This window comes from Anabrus simplex, chromosome 14 (genome assembly GCF_040414725.1).
Source record: "Anabrus simplex isolate iqAnaSimp1 chromosome 14, ASM4041472v1, whole genome shotgun sequence".
Classification (NCBI taxonomy): Eukaryota; Metazoa; Arthropoda; class Insecta; order Orthoptera; family Tettigoniidae; genus Anabrus; species Anabrus simplex.
The window spans coordinates 100,349,729-100,372,464 of NC_090278.1; the positions used below are offsets into that span (position 1 = coordinate 100,349,729).

At 39.1% G+C, this 22,736-nt stretch overlaps 1 protein-coding gene across 1 annotated transcript in view; it reads left to right on the forward strand.

Moving 5' to 3' along the window:
- The first annotated feature begins 299 nt into the window (after positions 1-299).
- LOC136885243 (follicle cell protein 3C-1) overlaps positions 300-22,736 on the forward strand; it is a 36,895-nt gene continuing 14,458 nt past the window's right edge. Inside the window, exons 1-3 of the mRNA XM_067157722.2 lie at positions 300-394; positions 13,027-13,087; positions 19,243-19,477. Of these exons, the coding sequence (XP_067013823.1) occupies positions 13,032-13,087; positions 19,243-19,477 (291 nt within the window). The 5' untranslated portion in view covers positions 300-394; positions 13,027-13,031. The remainder of the gene's footprint in view (positions 395-13,026; positions 13,088-19,242; positions 19,478-22,736) is intronic.

Here is a 22,736-nt window from a genome sequence, read left to right on the forward strand (position 1 = left end):
GTTATGTCGCTTTCTATGGTAGAGTTCACACTGTAGGACGGCTATTTCCATCCTACCACGTAAGTGCCAGTGTTTGGGGGACAGATAGAACACGGAAGTGTTCCTAGCATCTCCCGAATGCGTGAGTAACCAATGTGGTAACGACAAGCCACGCAGCTAAATTTTAGGTACACAAACATAACCAAGTATGTCGAAGAACGGAAGTGTCGTAACATGTTTAAAGAAGAACTATTGTTGGCTCCACTATAGTAAACATGTCCTATTACGTGTGCCGTACTGTGGAATCCAATACAAAGCTAGCTCAGCGAAATAAAGCGCGAGGTTTACTTCAGCTGGTTGTGAACTCAGTCGCATACCAAATTACGACGCTACTAGACGTGTCTACTGCACGCTGGTAAGTACGGAGTTGGAGGATGAATATTCGCTATCAATTATTTATTTTGTTCTGGGGATTTTACCCGCTTAAAACGAAATGCGAATGCAAAGAGTAGGCAATCTTTATTTTAACTGGCTGACCCTAGTTCTCTGTAAATCGTTGGTGCCACGTTACGGTAATGTTTACCAACAAAATTGATTTCACTTCCATGGATCACTCAAAAGAGATCTATCCTTTGACATCAGTAGAGTAAGACGGAACTTTGAAACTGACGTTCAGGCAGTGTAAATATCGTTAGTTATGTATTATTTTTACGGCCGCGGAATATAAACAACCTGTTTCGAAGCTGTTGGGGTGTTGAAGGAAAAATAATCGTACAATTAAGTAGTATTGTAGTGTAGTAGTAGCCTATATTAATTACCTTATTGTCGTGTGATCTTTAGCCCGCTTGGTCTGACACCGAGGTTAGGCGGTTCGAGTTCCGTTGGTCGAAAAATAATTTCACCATCAGAATGTTGGCCGGCAGGGTAGGGGAGGTGGTGGTATACAATTTCTAATCACTAGATTGCATGCCAAAAGCCTGGATTAAATTCCAAACCTCTCCGCAGTGCTCGTATGGAGTGAGGGCATATGACACTGTTGATAGTGATTCGTCCGTCGGATGGCGACGTTAAGCCTTGAGCAGACCCCTTGGTGCTATTCGACAGGAGTAGGCTATGTGCCGGCACCGGGTGACCCCGTAGGGAAACGGGAAAAGGGTTGGACAAACATTGTCGTGTGATCTTTGTGAACTATCCTAGACAATATTTCTTTCCTTTCATTTTTATTTTGCACAGATTAATTGATCTTATTTTTCCTGTTCTTTTCATTATTCAGTAAAGAATAGCAAATACAGTATATAGAGACAATACGCGACACTTACGGATTTCGCCTTGCTAAAATGGGAGACAATTCGACGGTGCCGCTCCTAGTGACTTGACCTGAAAAAAATCGCGCTAAATTCAAATATCAATGGAAATGTATATACGGAAATGGATAAATAAATTACGTATAGAAATAAAGTGTTATTGAGATATTAAATTCGAAGTTGCTAAAGCAGTTCTGGATAAATGAATGACGAATTATTTAAAAGGTTATTATTCAAGGACTGAAATTAGACATATAAACAGGATGTGAAATGGACTGCTGTGAAATGGCTTGATCTTTCATTTATGCATTACTTTTTTAGCTTTAGCATTCATTGTACAGTTCCTCTGTATGAGCCTTTGGCTTGTTGGAATTAATTATTGAAATAAATATCTATCTCTTATGGTTGGATTTGTCTTTTTTTCTCATTTAAAAACATTGTATCATCACATTAAGACACTTGTCAATAAAAATATAGGCATATTCCTTACATATATGATGCAATGAATTAACATTTAATAGCTGGACAATTTTTCTCTTAACATATAGCCTACTAACAGAAAGAAAATCTATAAAATCACGGCTTTAATCTGAGAAGAGGGATAAAAAAGAAAAGTATGAAAATGTTGTCGATAGTGATGCTTTGAGGAATATTTACATACAATTTGAGTAAAAATGTAACATACCCTTGGCTGTTTAGTCGAGGATTTTTAAAGTCGCTGGCCTGGAAATGATCTCAACAGATCTTATAAACCTTATATAAGCGGAATGTCCCTTCTTTCTTGTACACCTTATCCAAAGCACTTCTGTGAATTTCTAAACCCACAGATCACACATCGGTATTGAAGGTTAACTGCTGCACTATAGAATTAAATATGCGTATTACATTTTAAGCCAGTTAAAATATGGGTCGAGCAGGTCAGGAGATTATGAAGTACTATAAAGATCTCTATCATTGGAAGAATATATATGCAAACACAATAACACCAAAAACTTCACACACAAATACATGTGCTCTTATGACAGAATCAGTAGTTTTCAGGTCTACTCGCTAGAGTGAGCTCCAATAGCTGTCCCTCGATATCTCGTTCAGTGTCGCATATTTTCTCTACTGTATTTGAGAATAGTTAAAGAGTGCAAGTGTAGGAACTGTGGATGTGGCCAGGCATTAAGGAGTAAGGAGTTTAAGGGAGATAATTAGGATTCTCTTAGAGGACAGGAAGGAAACTAGGCCTCCCTCAAACAATGTACAGGATACAGTAGGTGTAAAAAAGGGATGGCAAGGAAATGGGGGAATTGTAGAAGACAGGTGGTCTAATATTTTAAGGGGAAGGAGATTGCGGGCTAAGGGCTCCATTCAGGATCAGAATTCATGACAGGTGTCTGTGAGAAATTGGTGCGAGTCACTGCAGGTAGAACAACCGAGGGAAGATGAGGAACAGGGAGCTGTTGCTGAGAAGTGTGGAAGTAGGAGGAAGGGAAAAGGTAGGAAAGGGACATGTAGAGTAGTAGATAAGAAAAGACAGGTAGAACAGGGTCATGGGGTGGAGAAAAGGGAGGAGGAAGTAGCTTCCGCAGCTGTCAGGAAAGATAGGACTGACCGGGGTGGAGGGGATCAAATGAGGTGGGTAGGTAGGGTTGAGACTCTGGTCATGGGAGATTCCATCGTTAGACATGTGGGAAAGTTTATGGAGGAAAGGGAACCAGGGTAGAGTGTTATCCAGGAATCAGGTTGAGGCAAATCTTGAGGAAAGTAGAAGAGAAGGAGGAGGGAAAGGAGAAGGGGGTAGTGTTTCATGTTGGTACTGACAACGTAAGACAAGCAATTATAAGTACCAACATAGTTGGGGATGTGTGGGATCTGGTAAATGCAGCATGGGTGACATTCAAGGAAGCGGAGATTGTTATCAGTGGAATACTGTGTAGGAGGGATAATGACTGGAAGGTGATTGGGAATTTAAATCAGACTATGGAGTGGGTATGTGGGAAACTGGGAGTGAGATTTCCAGATCCTAATGGATGGGTAGGAGATAGGGATCTGCGCTCAGATGGCCTTCACTTAAACCGCAGTGGTACATATAAGTTAGGAAATTTGTTTGGAAGGGTTATAGGGAGGTACATTCAGGGAAACAGGGTGGCCTAACGAGTGGTGATAAGGGAACAGGGAACTGGAAATCAAGTAGGGATGACATAAAAATGTTAGTGTTAAACTGTAGAAGTATTGTAAAGAAAGGAATAGAATTAAGTAATTTAATAGATATATAGTTACCAGATATTGCAATAGGAGTTGAATCATGGCTGAGAAATGATATCATGGACGCAGAAATATTCTCACGGCACTGGAGTGTGTATCGTAGAGATAGGATAGGCTTGGTAGGAGGGGGAGTGTTCATTCTGGTGAAGGAAGAATTTGTAAGCTACGAAAAAGTTAAAGATGACAAACATGAAATTCTACATGATAATGGGCAAGTTGATGTCTTTGGAGTGTACAGACTGGAAAGAGTAGCACAGACGCTTATTCAGAATTATTTGATAAGATAATCAGCTATGTGGCAAACAATATGGAAAGGAACGTGATAGTAGAAGGTGATCTCATTTTACTAAATGTCAGTTGGGAAGGAAATGCAAACGACAGGAAGCATGACCAACAAATGGCAAATAAGTTATTATGGGAAGGGCATCGGACTCAGAAAATGCTGGAACCAACTAGAGGGAAGAATATTCTGGATGTGGTGCTGGTGAAACCAGATGAAATCTATAGAGAAACCAAAGTAATAGAAGGTATTAGTGATCACGAAGCTGTTTTTGTGGTAGTTAAAAATAAATGTGAAAGAAAAGAAAGTATTAAAATTGAGACTATTAGGCAGTACCATTAGGCTGATAAAACAGGCATGAGGGAGTTTTTAAAATGTAACTATGATCGATGGAAAATGGTATACAAAAATGTAAACAGACTCTCGGGTGGGTTTAAAGCAATTGTTGAGGAATGTGAAAATAGGATTGTAACTTTGAAGGTGGTAAGGAATGGTAAAGATCCACTATATTATAACAGAGAAGTAAAGAAACTTTTTTTTTTTTTGCTAGGGGCTTTACGTCGCACCGACACAGATAGGTCTTATGGCGACGATGGGATAGGAAATGGCTAGGAGTTGGAAGGAAGCGGCCGTGGCCTTAATTAAGGTACAGCCCCAGCATTTGCCTGGTGTGAAAATGGGAAACCACGGAAAACCATTTTCAGGGCTGCCGATAGTGGGATTCGAACCTACTATCTCCCGGATGCAAGCTCACAGCCGCGCGCCGGTAAAGAAACTAAGAAGGAGGTGCAGGTTGGAAAGAAATATAATTAGAAATGGCTCCGGAAGTTAAGGAGAAATTGAATGAACTTATTAGGAAATTGAATCTAGCAAAGAAGTCAGCTAAGGATATCATCATAGCAATAATAATTGGCAGTCATACAAAGTTTAGTGAAAAATGGAAGGGTATATATAGGTACTTTAAGGCAGAAACAGGATCCAAGAAGGATATTCCAGGATATTCTTCAAAAGGCAGAAGTATTCAGTCAGCAGTATGTAAAGATTGTTGGTTACAAGGATAATGTCCAGATAGAGGACGTGACTAATACTAAAGAAGTATTAAAATTTACCTATGATAAAAAATGACATTTACAGTAAGATACAAAAGTTGAAAACTATAAAAGCAGCTGGAATTGATAGGTTTTTGGGGGATATACTAAAGACAATGGGTTGGGATATAGTACCATATCTGAAGTACTTATTTGATTATTGTTTGCATGACGGAACTATACCAAATGAATGGAGAGTTGCTACAGTATCCCCTGTATATAAAGGAAAAGGTGATAGACATAAAGTTGAAAATTACAGGCCAGTAAGTTTAACATGCATTGTATGTAAGCTTTGGGGAAGCATTCTTTCTGATTATATTAGACAGGTTTGCAAAATTAATAACTGGTTCGATAGAAGGCAGTTCAGTTTTAGGAAAGGTTATTCCACTGAAGCCCAACTTGTAGGATTCCAGCAAGATATAGCAGACATCCTGGATTCAGGAGGTCAAATGGATTGTATTATGATTGACCTATCTAAGGCATTTCGTAGGGTAGATCATGGAAGACTACTGGCAAAAGTTAGCGCAGTTGGACTTGACAAAAGGGTGACTGAATGGGTTGCTATATTTCTAGAAAATAAAACTCAGAGAATTAGAGTAGGCGAAGTTTTATCTGACCCTGTAATAATTAAGAGGTGAATTCCTCAAGGCAGTATTATTAGACCTTTGTGTTTTCTTATATATATCAATGATATGTGTTAAGAAGTGGAATCAGAGATAAGGCTTTTTGTGGATGATGTTATTCTGTATAATAAGTTACAAGATTGTGAGCAACTCCAAAATGATCTCGATAATATTGTGAGATGGACAGCAGGCAATGGTATGGTGATGAATGGGGTTAAAAGTCAGGTGTGAGTTTCACAAATAGGAAAAGTCCTCTCAGTTTTAATTACTGCGTTGATGGGGTGAAAATTCTTTTTGGGGATCATTGTAAGTATGTAGGTGTTAATATAAGGAATGATCTTCATTGTGGTAATCACATAAATGGGATTGTTAATAAAGGGTACGGATCTCTGCACATGGTTATGAGGGTGTTTAGGGGTTGTAGTAAGGATGTAAAGCAGAGGGCATATAAATCTCTGGTAAGGCCCCAACTAGAATATGGTTCCAGTGTATGGGACCCTCACCAGGATTACTGGATTCAAGAACTGGAGAAAATCCAAAGAAAAGGAGCTTGATTTGTTCTGGGTGTTTTGCGACAAGAGAGTTGCGTTACAAAAATGTTGCAAAGTTTGGGCTGGGAAAAGTTGGGAGAAAGGAAACGAGCTGCTTGACTAAGTGGTATGTTCTGGGCTGTGAGGGGAGGGATGGTGTGGTATGACATCAGTAGAGAGTTTGAGTGGTGTCCTTAAAAGTAGGAAAGATCACAATATGAAGTTAAAGCTGGAATTCATGAGGACAAATTGGGGCAAATATTCGTTTATAGGTAGAGGAGTTAGGGATTGGAATAACTTACGAAGGGAGATGTTGAATAAATTTTCAATTTGTTTGCAATCATTTAAGAAAAGGCAAGGAAAACAACAGATTGGGAATTTGCGATGTGGGTGACTGCCCTAAATGCAGGTCAGTAGTGACTGATTGATTGTTATTGATTTCACACCTGTAACTAGGCCTACATTTAGCTTTTTTACCAATCCTGCATGGTTGAAATCATAGAATATTGATGTTTAAGTAGATGAGAGGAGAGATCTTTCCTTTATGCTTTCCAGGGAGCCATCGGCCTACCCCAAGAAGTACCATCACTTATAAAAGTAATTAAAAGTGAGGCATTATAAAGTCGGGAAATGCAACCATTTTATTTGTGTCTGTTAGCCATCTTTGATGGAGGCACAGTTGTCATATTTGGTGAAAATATGAAGAGCGCAAAGTTGTTTGAAACTGTATTTGTGTGAACTGGTTGCTATCACTCATGTAAGAGGATCTCTTACCTAACTTTGTTTGTAGTATGGTAGGTAGTGTCCGAGCCCATCAGTGGCCCTGAAAGGACCACAGTCCTTTTAGGAGGCTTTTTTTTTTCTTTCTATCAAGTTAAAATTTGAGAATACTGCATGCAGAACTTGCAGTGCATTTCTCTACGTGAAGCACAAATTCTCTCCCACTAATGGTGTGTTACTGCCTGCTTTATGAGGGTTTCAGAATTTAATTTTCAAGCAGATATAACCACTAAATGCATCACTGACTGTTGTGGAGTAATGACTGAAATGTTGCATTTTTTACCAAAACATGGAATTTAGAGTTTTAAACTTTAAAATCCCCTGTTCCTCCTCCTTCATAGTGACACAGCGTACACTGTCAGACCACCATATAGTATTCCTGTGCTGGTCCACAGCAAGTTTGAGCTGCATTTCTCTAGTTCAAAATATTTTCACCACTTTACACCTTGCGACAGATTTCTTATCAGATTCACCTCACGTAATTCTGCATTTTGTTATCTGTTCAATATTTCTGCTCCTAAAATAGCACCCACCTAGATTTTTGCGTACCGCACTCTATGAATAATGAGAAATTGAAAATCTTATATCTGCAGCAGTTTATACTGAGCGTTATTATTAAGTATAGGGTAAACCATACAGTGATTGGCCATCTTGTACAGTCTGACTACAGCTGATGCCACTAGATAGGAGCTGTGTACCTTTGTTGTTGATTCCAGCTTACCTTCCTTGTCACCAGATGCGTGATTGTTGAGTAATGGTCTATTGTGTTTCTTCATGTGAAACTCTTTCCGAATTTTAAGGTATTTCTTATATTTGTTAAGGATTGAGAAATTTATTCGGCCATGTCATAGGAGAATGAAGTGTTATATTGTATTTAGATGGTGTTTAAAGCATGGAATGATGTTTAGTGCAATTGAAATTCCACGAATCACAATGTTACATGCAGTTTTGGGGTGGCCAATAACTGTTCTGAATAAAAGTGTCGTACGTTATGGCTAATAACTGTGTCCAAATGTTAACACACGTGCAGACAGAGAGCACTGGCTTAAGTTCAGTACATGCTGAGCCTACAATCCAGTCTCCAGTTCAGAATAAAAGTCCAGGTCATAAAGATACATTTGGCCCCAGTACAGTTCTGTCAGATGAAAATGAGAGAATATAAGTGGGGTAGGCCTTTACATTACCTCTTCCTTAGTGCACTTACAACATTCATTCCCAAGGTACTCCTTATCTTGTTATGTTTTTTCAGTCAGATAACAGAACTATCTCGGAAGAAGAAGAACTTAAAAACAAGCGTCCAGCAATTCCTGGTCGTACATCCATGCCCTAATATGTTCAGGACTAATCGTCCTGGAGATGGGTGGGTTTACACAACCTGAATAGAGGAGGAACTGAAATAATTCCTTCTTAACATTGACTGGGGATCTTCTATTTCAAACTTCATCAAAAACTGTACTCGATTTACAGGCGTCCCTGAAGTGGCTGAAAAAAACAAGTGAAGCAGTGACAGCAGCAAGTTCATGTGTTAGTGAAAAGGATATATGAGGGTGGTTTAGAGAGGTTCAGATGTACATAGATAAAAACAACTTAGGTGAGGCAATGTATGACCCATCACGGGTATTTAACGGTGATGAGAGTAATTTTCAAATTTGTCCAAGTACTAGGAAGAAACTCGCACCAAAAGGTTCTAATAATGCGTATTCAATAGACCAGGGTGCATCCAAAGATAATTTGACCCTAATGTTCACTATTTCGGCAAGTGGATTAGTTTGTTGGCCTATGATCGTTAATGCATACCAAAGAATACCTGAAAGAATTGCTGAGTCCGTTCCAAATGGTTGAGGTTTAGGAAGAAGTGATAGTGGTTGGGTGACAGCCGAGGTTTTCTACGAATACATCAGCAATGTCTTCCATCCCTTCCGCTTGGAACAACGGATAAAATTCCCAGTGGTTCTCTTCGTTGATGGACACAAAACCCACTTAACTTACCAAGTAAGCCAGTTGTGTTCAGCTCATTGCTCACTATCCTAATGCGACTCGTATTCTACAACCAACAGATGTGTCAGCATTCCATCCACTGAAAGTGTCTTGGAGAAAGGCTGTTAGAGAATGGTACACAAATCACCTCGGTGAAGTTATAAGCAAAGCAAACTTTGCACCTATTTTGAAGGAGGTTGTACGTACAAGTATAAAACCTGAATCATTGATAAGTGGTTTTCGTATATGCGGGTTGTACACTTCTGACCGCGACGCAGTTGATTACATCGAAAGCCAAGGGTCATCAAGAAGTGAGAAAAGCAATAGGCCTTCTGCCTTCTTTACAACCAGATGGCACATCTATAAGTTACAAAGAATTCTCTGAAATTGTTGGGCCAGAAAAGACTAAACAGTTTGAAACGATTCATGATATTATGTGTCAGGAGACAAATAATGAGGAGTCCATCATTCTGTTCCATCTGTGGAGAAAGTTTCAAACCAGAAATGGGAAATCATATGGGAGGGCTGAATCATTCCCAGACATCAGAGGAAATACCTGCAAACATAGCATGTTACCACCTCACATGTAAATGATGAACATCAGTATATCCAACAATCTTATCCAGGGTACAGATTCACAAGAATCCAATAAATAAACTGTCATAAGAGTGGCTAAATTTGATCACATGGGTTAACCCCTAAAAGGAAAGGCATGCGCGTGTCTGAGAGATTTCCATTATATCCAATTATATCCCAAAAAATACAAACTCATGTATCAAAACAAACAAGAGGCAAAAATTAAAGCTCAAAAAGATCAGAAAGAAAGGAAAAGAAAACGGGACGAGAAAAACTGCATATCCAGCAAATTTATCATATTTTACAGTGGAGTAATATTAACATTGTGGACATTTATCCATTATTATAATCACATCAGTGCGGAGAAGGAACGTATAATACTTCAATCACCTCAGAATTGATGTCCTTCATTTAAATAAGGAACAAGTGGCCAATAACTGTATCTTGTAGCATCTTTTTAAACTTATTATTATCTGATGAAATAGAGATTGAACTGCACGTTAGCAGACACAGCATAGATGTAAATAATACTCAAAAAACATTAAACTATATATTTTGCTTAGTTTCTTTGTGTAGAATATTAAAAAATCCTTAAGTGGCCAATCACTATGTGGTTTACCCTACGAGTATTTTTTTGACAAGTTTGCCAAAATATAGCCCAAATGTAACAAAAACTATGCCATTTTCCATGCAACATAAAAAAAATTTGTTTGTTAATAACTCTGCAACAGTTTAACTAATATGTGGTACTATTTATATATCCTTGTGTTTTGAACTGGGTAAATAGTGGATGTTCCACATTAACACGGCTGTCTCACCCGTCGGCCAGTCTGCTCACTTGAATCTTCCCTTGGTCAACTCTTCCGACCTGGAAGGTGTTATGTCATGCCCTTCGCTGTCTTTTACTCATACCTTAATTTCTTGAAGGATTACCTCTTTTCGCTCTTAGATTTCTACTTCCCCTTAAAACAATAATCACCACCAGCAGTTTGGTCGCTCTCCGAACGGCTCATCAAGCCCGTGCATTCCATCCCTTGCACAAGCTAAGGATAACATGATGTCAAGCATAATTGGTGGCCATACAAATTTTAGTGAAAAATGGAAGGATATGTATAGGTACTTTAAGGCAGAAACAGGTTCCAAGAAGGACATTCCAGGAATAATTAATGAACAAGGGGAGTGTGTATGTGAGGATCTTCAAAAGGCAGAAGTATTCAGTCAGCAGTATGTAAAGATTGTTGGTTACAAGGATAATGTCAGACAGAGGAGGAGACTAATGCTAAAGAAGTATTAAAATTTACCTATGATAAAAATGACATTTACAATAAGGTACAAAGTTGAAAACTAGAAAAGCAGCTGGAATTGATAAGGTTTCAGGGGATACACTAAAGGTAATGGGTTGGGATATAGTACCATATCTGAAGTAGTTGTTTGATTATTGTTTGCATGAGGGAACTTTACCAAATGAATGGAGAGTTGCTATAGTAAGCCCTGTATATAAAGGAAAGGGTGATAGACATAAAGCTGAAAATTACAGGCCAGCAAGTTTGACATGCATTGTATGTAAGCTTTGGGAAAGCATTCTTTCTGATTATATAAGACATGTTTGCAAAATTAATAACTGGTTTGATAGAAGGCAGTTTGGGTTTAGGAAAGGTTATTCCACTGAAGCTCAACTTGTAGGATTCCAGCAAGATATAGCAGATATCCTGGATTCAGGAGGTCAATTGGACTGTATCACAATTGACCTGTCTAAGGCATTTGATAGAGTAGATCATGGGAGACTACTGGCAAAAATTAGTGCTATTGGACTTGACAAAAGGGTGACTGAATGGGTGGCTATATTTCTAGAAAATAGAACTCAGAGAATTAGAGTAGGCAAAGCTTTATTTGTCCCTGTAATAATTAAGAGGGGAATTCCGCAAGGCAGTATTATCGGACCTTTATGTTTTCTTATATATATAATGATATGAGTAAAGGAGTGGAATCAGAGATAAGGCTTTTCGCAGATGATGTTGTTCTGTACAGAGTAATAAATAAGTTACAAGATTGTGAGCAACTGCAAAATGACCTCGATAAGGTTGTGAGCTGGACAGTAGATAATTGGTATGATGATAAACGTCAGGTTGTGAGTTTTACAAATAGGAAAAGTCCTCTGAGTTTTAATTACTGCGTTGATGGGGTGAAGGTTCCCTTTGGGGATCATTGTAAATACCTAGGTATTATTATAAGGAAAGATCTTCATTGGGGTAATCACATAAATGGGATTGTAAATAAAGGGTACAGATGTCTGCACATGGTTACGAGGGTATTTAGGGGTTGTAGTAAGGATGTAAAGGAGGGAGCATATTTGTCTCTGGTGAGACCCCAACTAGAGTATGTTTCCAGTGTATGGGACCCTCACCAGGATTACTAAATTCAGGAACTGGAAAAAATCCAAAGAAAAGCAGCTCAATTTGTTCTTGGCGATTTACGACAAAAGAGTAGCGTTACAAAAATGTTGCAAAGTTTGGGCTGGGAAGACTTGGCAAAAAGGAGACGAGCTGCTTGACTAAGTGGTAAGTTCTGAGCTGTCAGTGGAGTGATGGCGTGGGAGGACATCAGTAGACGAATAAGTTTGGGTGGTGTCTTTAAAAGTAGGAAAGATCAAAATATGAAGATAAAGTTGGAATTGTAGAGGCCAAATTGGGGCAAATATTCATTTATAGGAAGGGGAGTTAGGGATTGGAATAACTTACCAAGGGAGATGTTCAATAAATTTCCAATTTCTTTGCAATCATTTAAGAAAAGGCTAGGAAAACAACAGATAGGGCATCTGCCACCTGGGTGACTGCCCTAAATGCAGATCAGGATTGATTGATTGATTGAATTGATTGATTGATTGATCAATTGATTGATTGATTGATTGATTGATTGATTGATTGATTGATTGATTGATTGATTGATTGATTGATTGATTGATTGATTGATTGATTGAAGTCTGTTTAATTCAAGCATTTGGGGTGGGTCCTGTGCACATCTGAGGGAGAGTATGGAGGAACTCGGATCATGCTCTTCAGGTGACAGCTCAGATGCCTGTCTCGTATGGAGAGAGACCTCCCAATATATGGAGAACAATTGAGAAAAAGCAAACAAGGAACCGACCTTTGTTTGGATACAACACCCAGAGCTGTCTCGTCACAAGCAAAGAACATGTGTGCAAGGAGAAACCTATTGCAGCTCAGGAACCCTTCTGCATACAAGTTTGGTCCTGATTCAGATGAAGAGGTATAGTGTGGAGAGAACGATTTGATGTTATTTCACCTGAAGGGTGGTTACATATATTTAGCTTTGGAGGGTGCCCAGCAGATTATGTTGGATGTGATAGAATAGGGTGGTGTGGAGGAGAACTGCATCAAACCAGGCAACCGGCTAACAGCTTACCTTCTCAGAAGGCCAGGGACCACTTACCTAAGTGCTGATGACCTAGGTGAGCATGGAGAGCTGGGAATGTGAGAGGGCTACATCAGACCTGCCCAAAGACTGATCAGTGGCTGAATTTTGGGTATCACAGTGCATTTGGTCTGCAATTTATTTTGACCAACGTTGTAAGGTAATTTTCAGATACATAAATAAAATTATGCTCTTCTGTTCCAGAGACAATGATGGAGAAGCTGGTAGTCGTACTGCTGGTGATCTCAGCCTTTGTTCAACTCAGGTGAGCCATATGCTAACCTCTATGTACAAGGTGTTCAGAAAATGCCCGTGTGGCTGTACAAGTGTGAACCCGCTAAATGTTATTCGAAAACACTTCCTGCTGATCTGCATTTGATGTACTTTTTATGTACACAATCACTGATTGTGTGTGAGTGCTCACGATACCTGCTGCTTCCTGTAGAGTAATGTCATCCATGTCCTGCTCCATGGCTAAATGGTTAGCGTGCTGGCCTTAGGTCACAGAAGTCCCAGATTCGATTCCCGGTAGAGTGGGAATTTTAACCATAATTGGTTAATTTCGCTATCACGGGGGCTGGCTGTATGTGTTGTCTTCATCATCATTTCATCCTTATCATGACACGCAGGTCGGGCGTCAAATCAAAAGACCTACACCTGGCGAGGCAAACTTGTCCTCAGACACTTCCGGCGCTAAAAGCCATACGCTATTTTATTTCATGTCATCCATTTAGAAGGTGACAACAAAAATATCAACATTATTTCAATATTCCCTTCCATAGAAATAGTAAACCATTTACAGTAATAGATTAGCCTGCCTAGTGGCCATGATCGTTAAGGCGATGAAATATACATGATCTGACACCGTGGTTCTAGTCCCCTTGGTCAGGAAAGGGTAGCGCTGATGCTGATTCAGAATTATTTGATAAGATAATCAGCTATGTGGGAAACGATAAGGAAGGGAACGTGATTGTAGCGGGTAATCTCAATTTACCAAATGTCAGTTGGGAAGGAAATGCGGACAACGGGAAGCATGAACAACAAATGGCAAATAAGTTAATATGGGAAGGGCACCTGATTCAGAAAGTGATGGAACCAACTAGAGGGAAGAATATTCTGGACGTGGTGCTGATAAAACCAGATGAGCTCTAAAGAGAAACTGAAGTAATAGATGGTATTAGTGATCACGAAGCTGTTTTTGTTGTAGTTAAAAATAAATGTGAAAGAAAGGAAGGTATTAAAATTAGGACTATTAGGCAGTACCATATGGCTGATAAAACAGGCATGAGGTTTTTAAAAAGTAACTATGATCGCTGGAAAATGTTAACTAAAAATGTAAACAGACTCTGGGATGGGTTTAAAGCAATTGTTGAGGAATATGAAAATAGGATTGTAACTTTGAAGGTGGTAAGGAATGGTAATGATCCACTATATTATAACAGAGAAGTAAAGAGACTAAGAAGGAGGTGCAGGTTGGAACAAAATAGAGTTGCAAATGGTTATGGAAGTAAGGAGAAATTGAAGAAACTTACTAGAAAATTGAATCTAGCAAAGAAGTCAGCTAAGGATAACATGAGGGCAAGCATAATTGGTGGTCATACAAATTTTAGTGAAAAATGGGAGAGTATGTATAGGTACTTTAAGGAAGAAACAGGACCCAAGAAGGATATTCCAGGATATTCTTCAAAAGGCAGAAGTATTCAGTCAGCAGTATGTAAAGATTGTTGGTCACAAGGATAATGTCCAGATAGAGGAGGAGACTAAGGCCAAAGAAGTAATAAAATTTACATATGATAACAATGACATTTACAGTAAGATACAAAAGTTGAAAACTAGAAAAGCAGCTGGAATTGATAAGATTTCTGGGGATATACTAAAGACAATGGGCTGGGATGTAGTACCATATCTGAAGTACTTATTTGATTATTGTTTGGTCGGAGGAGCTATACCAGATGAATGGAGAGTTGCTATTGCAGCCCCTGTGTATAAAGGAAAGGGTGATAAACATAAAGCTGAAAATTACAGGCCAGTCAGTTTGACATGCATTGTATGTAAGCTTTGGGAAAGCATTCTTTCTGATTATATAAGACATGTTTGCAAAATGAATAACTGGTTTGATAGAAGGCAGTTTGGGTTTAGGAAAGGTAATTCCACTGAAGCCCAACTTGTAGGATTCCAGCAAGATATAGCAGACATCCTGGATTCAGGAGGTCAAATGGATTGTATTATGATTGACCTATCTAAGGCATTTCGTAGGGTAGATCATGGAAGACTACTGGCAAAAGTTAGTGCAGTTGGACTAGACAAAAGAGTGAGTGAATGGATTGGTATATTTCTAGAAAATAGAACTCAGAGAATTAGAGTAGGTGAAGCTTTACCTGTCCCTGTAATAATTAAGAGGGGAATTCCTCAAGGCAGTATTATCGGACCTTTATGTTTTCTTATATATATAATGATATGAGTAAAGGAGTGGAATCGGAGGTAAGGCTTTTTGCGGATGATGTTATTCTCTATAGAGTAATAAATAAGTTACAAGATTGTGAGCAACTGCAACGTGACCTCGAAAATGTTGTGAGATGGTCAGCAGGCAATGGTATGTTGATAAACGGGGTTAAAAGTCAGGTTGTGAGTTTCACAAATAGGAAAAGTCTTCTCAGTTTTAATTACTGCATTGATGGGGTGAAAGTTCCTTTTGGGGATCATTGTAAGTATCTAGGTGTTAATATAAGGAAATATCTTCATTGGGGTAATCACATAAGTGGGATTGTAAATATAGGGTACAGATCTCTGCACATGGTTATGAGGGTGTTTAGGGGTTGTAGTAAGGATGTAAAGCAGAGGGCATATAAGTCTCTGGTAAGACCCCAACTAGAGTATGGTTCCGTGTATGGGACCCTCACCAGGATTACTTGATTCAAGAACTGGAAAAAAATCCAAAGAAAAGCAGCTCGATTTGTTCTGGGTTATTTGCAACAAAAGAGTAGTGTTACAAAAATATTTCAAAGTTTGGGCTGGGTAGAATTGAGCGAAAGAAGGAGAGCTGCTCGACTAAGTGGTATGTTCCGAGCTGTCAGCGGAGAGATGGTGTGGAATGACATTAGTAGACGAATAAGTTTGAGTGGCGTTTATAAAAGTAGGAAAGATCACAATATGAAGATAAAGTTGGAATTCAAGAGGACAAACTGGGGCAAATATTCATTTATAGGAAGGGGAGTTAGGGATTGGAATAACTTACTTAAATTTCCAATTGTTTGAAATCATTTAGGAAAAGGCTAGGAAAACAACAGATAGGGAATCTGCCACCTGGGCGACTGCCCTAAATGCAGAATAGTATTTATTTATTTATTGATTGATTGATTGATTGATTGATTGATTGATTGATTGATTGATTGATCGATTGATCGATTGATCGATTGATATGGAAATCCTTAAAACATTAAACAAATGCCCCCTACTGGATATAACAGAAAACTGTTTCATACATTTAGATCAATATTTCAACTCAAACTATAAGCTAAATGACATTTTTGAGAAAACCAACATTCTATTTGACCTCCTGATTTTTATTTTTATTTAACTAATCTAAAATCAATTTTCCATTCTATTCATGGCACCTTTCTCTCATCCCTTAGCTCCACCTTTATTAGCCCCTCCACGTCCCTGCCCCAGTTATCTCCGAACTATCCTACCTATTTTCTCTTTCCTTGCATTCCTTATTCTTCCTTCCTTTCACATAAATTATACAATACAAATTGATTCACATTGCAAGGTGAGTCACATTTTACATATTTTCTTTATAAATTTTATTTCTATTTTTCCTCTTTTTGCGTTACCATTTTACTACTTGGGCTTTTATTACTATTTACAACTTGTTCGTTCCATTTGTTTCCGCATTGAACTGCGAATGTTCTCCACAATTTTAAAACTTTTAAAGAATCTTTCTTAACTTTCAAGCACTACTTTCACTTTCAGTTTTTAAAGGATTTTAATCTCTTTGAATGACTTCTATTTACCATCTTTTTACATTGTTCACTGCGCGTGCATCTCAGCACTACTATTACCGTTGATGATTTGCAGCTTTTAGAACTCCGGATTGTGTGATACATAATTATCAAGAATCTTTGTTATCCTTCAACAACAACTATATGCATTTTTAAACATAATCTGGAATTTTGATCACCAATGACACCTTACTTGCTCGCAGAACTTCGTAAGGAGTGATATATTCAAACCTCAAGAATCTTCAACGCCCAAATTATTCTCCTTGAATTCTTCCTTCAAAAGCTAAGTGCATTAATTTATGCCTTTTATGCATTATCCAGAAGTTTTACAACAATTTCACATTTATAGTGTGAAACCACTGTGTTTTCATGACTTTTTACAATTTCTGTGAACTATCAGATACATTGTGCAACTCAGGATTTGGTTGATGATGACCTTAAAAAATAGGTCGAAACTAGGTCCAATAAATGTCTCTTCCATAATGTAACCCACATTGTCCAGCCCCACAGTGTAGGGGGCAACGCGTCCGCTTGTCACTCGACGGCCCTGGGTTTGATTCCTGGCTTGGTCAGGGGTTTTTGATTGTAAATGATGAATATCCCTGGCCCGAGGACTGGGTGTTTGTGTCGTCCTTAACTTTCCTTTCCTCACATTCAACACTCTACACTTCCTCCATTACAATTACACACAGGTTCATATCGCATGGTGCAAGTAGGGGCAAAAGATCTCTATAGGTCGACGCTCCAAACAAATAGCATTTTAAAAAATAACCACCCACATTACTTGATTTTGTATTGAAAAGGTGGAAATATTTTACTCTTAATTTTTAATTTAATTGTAATCAGTGTTCAATACGGACCATTCAAAATGAAATTCATATCTCTTAATCAGAATAATGGCCGGCACGGTAGGGGAGGTGTGGCATACAATTTCTAATCACTAGACTGCGTGCCAAAAGCCTGGGTTAAATTCCAACCCTCTCCACAGTGCTCATACGGAGTGAGGGCATATGACGCTGCTAATGGTGACTCGTCCGTCGAATGGGGACGTTAAGCCTTGAGCAGACCCCTTGGTGCTATTCGACAGGAGTAGGCTATGTGCTGGCACTGGGTTCACCCTCTCCCTTCCTACTATCATATATCACGACATTCATTTCATCTCATTAACTACTCCGATGAGGTTGACTTCAGGAAGGGCATCCGGTCATAAAAACCAGCCACGACAGATTCATCTCACCTCATACCCGACCCTGTAGGGAAACGAGACAGACAGACAGACAGACAGACAGACAGACAGACAGACAGACAGACAGACAGACAGACAGACAGACAGACAGACATACATACATACATACATACATACATACATTTACAGTAACAGATTCACTTTTCATGAACCTTCATCATTTTGCAGCTTCAGTTTCCCAGTTGTGGTGAACATGCGCTCGCCACTTGTTTCTGTCAGAGTATAGTTTCTGTTCCTCTATGTCCTCCCACTTGACATACCTCTTGCTGACCTCTGATTTCACTGTGTGTATTCATCCCTATTGGGCTCTCCTCTTTAACATCTCGGTCAAAGTAATTCCTTACTGTTCTCGTTCTGTCCGTCCTCATAACTTGTCCAAACCATTGTAGCCTGTGTCTTCCTAAAAACTCGGTAACAGGTATTTTGATGCCAGCCTCCTTGCTGTTAGCTTCATTTCTAATCTTGTCTTTGCTTGTCTCTTGGTTCATTGTTCTGATGAATTTCATTTCTGTTCACTGGAGTTTACCCTTATTGTGTTGTATGTGAGAATTGGAATGAAGTAGGTATGAAACATGGTCAATCTTGCTTTCTGGGGTATTTTATCAGCCCAGAGTAGATTTCTCACTTGAAAATAAAATTGAGAAGCTTTTGATTGTAACAGAGTTCCCTGTGCCTCTCCTGTTGATAGTCGTTTACTGATATTCTTTAAACTTGCAATTCCAGAGATGTAGTTCTGCAGACAAAAACTTAGGTGGAGTAATGGCATCCATCCAGAAGGTAGCAACAAGAATTTCAAAATTATTTCCTTCCGTAAAAACTGTAAACAGTATCAAATTCAGTGTTCATGATCCGCACCTTTCAGATCTTGCAGGAACATTTTCAGTATTTTTTGAAGTGCTGGAAGCCCGATGTCTTGACAGGCTCCGCAGCATCGATGTAGCAGTGTTCAACAAGGGACCTTCAGCAATGTCTGAGTTTGTCTCTCAGTGAAGTCCACTGCAATGAGTCAGTTGTTGTCAGCCAGCGATACAGTTCATCTCCTGGTTGCCAGTGATAATTTTCTCTAGACTGACTTCACTAACACAGCGCACGGTTCTAGACTGAATATGAAGAGAGCTTATTTCTTGAAGTGAAGTTGTTACGTTCACTTACGATGTTCCCATCCTGTTGTAGTTCCAGCAGCAGCAGCAGCAACGAGAACATCACCCCAGAACAACCGACGGCGGAGCTGGCGACGACCACCACTCCCAAGCCCCCGACGCCCTGTACGTGCGCAGTGTTCCTCAGCGGGAGCTTCAAGACGGGCGAGCAGCCAAGAGGACCACCAGCCCTGCTGCACGAACACAGCGATCTCTTTCCTAACACTGCCTTCGGCAACAAGCAGTGTACCAACCGCTGCCTCGACATTGTGAGTAGCTAATAACAGTAATAAGATGTACAATATTATAGGGAAGGATCCACCTTTCAATACTCCGTAGTAAAAAGTAGTTACAACCTGTTTATTGGGACCGGTTTCAACACATTTCAAGTGTCATCATCAGCCAATTAGCGACCCCGACGCTATTAGGTTTCCGAGGGCTAGGGAGTCTTTCATTTTCATGCCCTTCGTGGCCTTTGTCTTCCTTTGGCTGATATCTTCATTTTTCGAAGTATCGGATCCCTTCCATTTTTCTTTCCTTCCCACCTTCCATCCCCCAGGGGCTCTGAACTTCGGAGCGTGGGTTGGCAACCACGGGGCCCTTAGCTGCGTCCTGGCATTGCTTCCACTTACTTGTGCCAGGCTCCTCACTTTCATCTATCCTGTCCGACCTCCCTTGGTTAACTCTTGTTCTTTTCCGACCCCGATGCTATTAGGTTTGCGAGGGCTAGGGAGTCTTTCATTTTCACGCCCTTCGTGGCCCTTGTCTTCCTTTAACCGATATCTTCATTTTTCGAAGTGTCGGTTCTCTTCCTCTTTTTTCCTCAAATTAGTGTTATATAAAGGATTGTTGCCCAATTGTATTTCCTCTAATAACAATAACCACCATCAGCACCCTCTAATAAACGTTCCCCACCCCCTTTCTCTATTTATCATTTCTTTATCAATTACTACGGCAAGTTGTTTCGAGTTGAACCTCGTATTTCTTTCATTATTTCTTCCCATTTTTTAATATATTTTTATTTGGCTTTATTCTTTTTTAACGTTTTAAATTATTTTAAAACCTATATATCCACTTTGATTTTGACGAAATTAAATCCTACACTGTTTTCCTAAGACTTCATTCACGTCACCTTTTACTCTTCGGCCGGAGAAACAAATGCCTACAAGACCTGCCTAGCAACGACTTTACATAAGTGCATACTTGATCTGCTTATGAACTTCAAATATATTTGTTTTCGGCGCAAGATAGTGATGTTCTGTTTACTCTCTTGACTGTGATTATTGTGTTTTGAACATTATCTGTCGTCGCCATAAGACCTATCTGTGTCGGTGCGACGTAAAGCCCCTAGCAAAAAAAAAAAAAAAAAACATTATCTGAATTGCTACAATATGATACAATGTTAATATTTTGCCTGTGTTCAATATATTAGTTGTTTTAAGATCTTCGCTAATTGGCTGATGATGACACTTGAAATGTGTTGAAACCGGTCCCAATAAACAGGTTGTAACTACTTTTTACTACGGAGTATTGAAAGGTGGATCCTTCCCTATAATATTGTACATCTTCTTATTTCTCTATTCAATACGGAACAATCATGAATTTTTAACTTTAAATAACAGTAATATGGAGCAGTTTTCGTGTAATACAAAGGTTAGAGAGGTTGGTATTGTCCACGTCTCTCCTACAATATAGAGACAGAGGTCAGTGTGGAAGTTACTTATCCCGTAAGCAGGAATGAGCTCATCGGGGACTCGGCTCAGAGGGACATGTATCTAAATATTTTTGCAGTACCCAAAAGTGCTTCAGTTGTGGTAAGTCAGGACATTGTTCTAAAGTAAGTCCAACAACGAAGAGTGACGAATCATCACAGGAGAGTAAATCAGCGAATGCGAGTAGAAAAGTGGTAAGCTTGGAAATTATACATGTAGTAGATAAATCAATGAGCGTGGTAGTTTCTGTACCAACTGAGAAAATCAGAGACTGGCTGTTCGATTCGAGTGCATCCCATCATATGTGTCCAACAAAGGAGATGTTTATAGACATTTCAACAAATGTAACCAGGAATGTAGAAATAGGAGATAACAGTAAACTGAATATTAGAGGCATAGGTAAGGTGAAAGTACAAATGTCAACAGGATGGACAATTACATTTACAGACATGTTGTATGTACCAAACTTAGGTGCAAATTTAATATCAGTTGGTAAGTTAACCAACAAAGGTTTCAAAGTAGGATTTGCAGGTGAGAAAGCAGTGGTTGTAGATAAGAATGGAGATGAAACATTGTTTATTGCAAACAGGAGGAACGATGTGTATGTAGTACAGATAGAGGGAAGGAATGATATTGTAGCTGTGGGTGATTGTGACCAAATAATAGATCAAGAATGTAATAACAATGTAGCATTTAAAAGTGTTGGGCAGGTTAGGTTGTGGCATGAGAGATACGGACATGTACATTCTGAAGCTTCGTTTAAATTGCCTATGTTAGAATTGAAAAGAAGTAATGATATCAATACTTGTTCTGTATGCATTCAGGGGGAAACTAAGTAACAAGGAAGTACCTAAGTCTTGTGAGCGCAAGGGATGGAAACCACTTGATGTTGTGCACACTGATGTAATTGGAAAAATTAGTCCACCATCACCTGGGAAAGCTCAATATGTTGTAACTATGGTTGATGAATACTCCGGATATAATGTGGCTGTATGTGTGAAAAATAAGGATGAAGTGTTGGAGGTGTTTAATAGGTATCAGGCAAAGGCAGAAAAGTTACATGGAATTAAGGTAGTGCAATCTGACAACGGTACACAGTACACATGTTGCAGGTTTCAAGCACAATTGCAAAAATGTGGTATTACTCATAGGAGATCTGTACCGTACACTCCACAACAAAATGGATTAGCAGAGAGGCAGAATAGAACGATATTTGATACTATTAGATTTGTATTGATCCAGTCAGGGTTACCAAAAGAATTTTGGGGAGAAGCGGTAATGACTGCAGTGTATTTAAGAAATAGGTGCCCATCCTCAGCAATAAATTTTCGAATACCATATGAACTGTGGTTCAATAGGAAGTTAGATGAGAAAGAAATAGGTAGAGTGAAAGTATTTCGAAATCAGGTGTGGGCTGTGAGAGCAGACAGCAGGAAGTTAGATCCCAGAGCAGAGCCATGCGTTATGATAGGGTATGAGGCAGGTCTAAAGATGGATATAGATTGTGGAGTCTTGAAAGTAAAAAAGTGATAGTGAGCAAGAGTGTTGTATTTCAGGAGCAGATATTTCCCAATAAGGTGAAAAGTCATGGAATTTTTATCATGGAAAAAATAAATGTACCAAAGGCAGAGGGTAGTGAAACATACTTTGACATACTGTGCCTTGAAGATCCAGAGATAAAAGTAGGGAGTGAGTTAAGAGAGAGGAAACATTGGCTGTTGAGTCTAGAGTAATAAGATTGGTGCAGATTGTAAGGCAGTAATGGAAGTTAGACATGTGAGTGCAGTCAAGCCAAGAGTCTGCTAACTGGATGGAG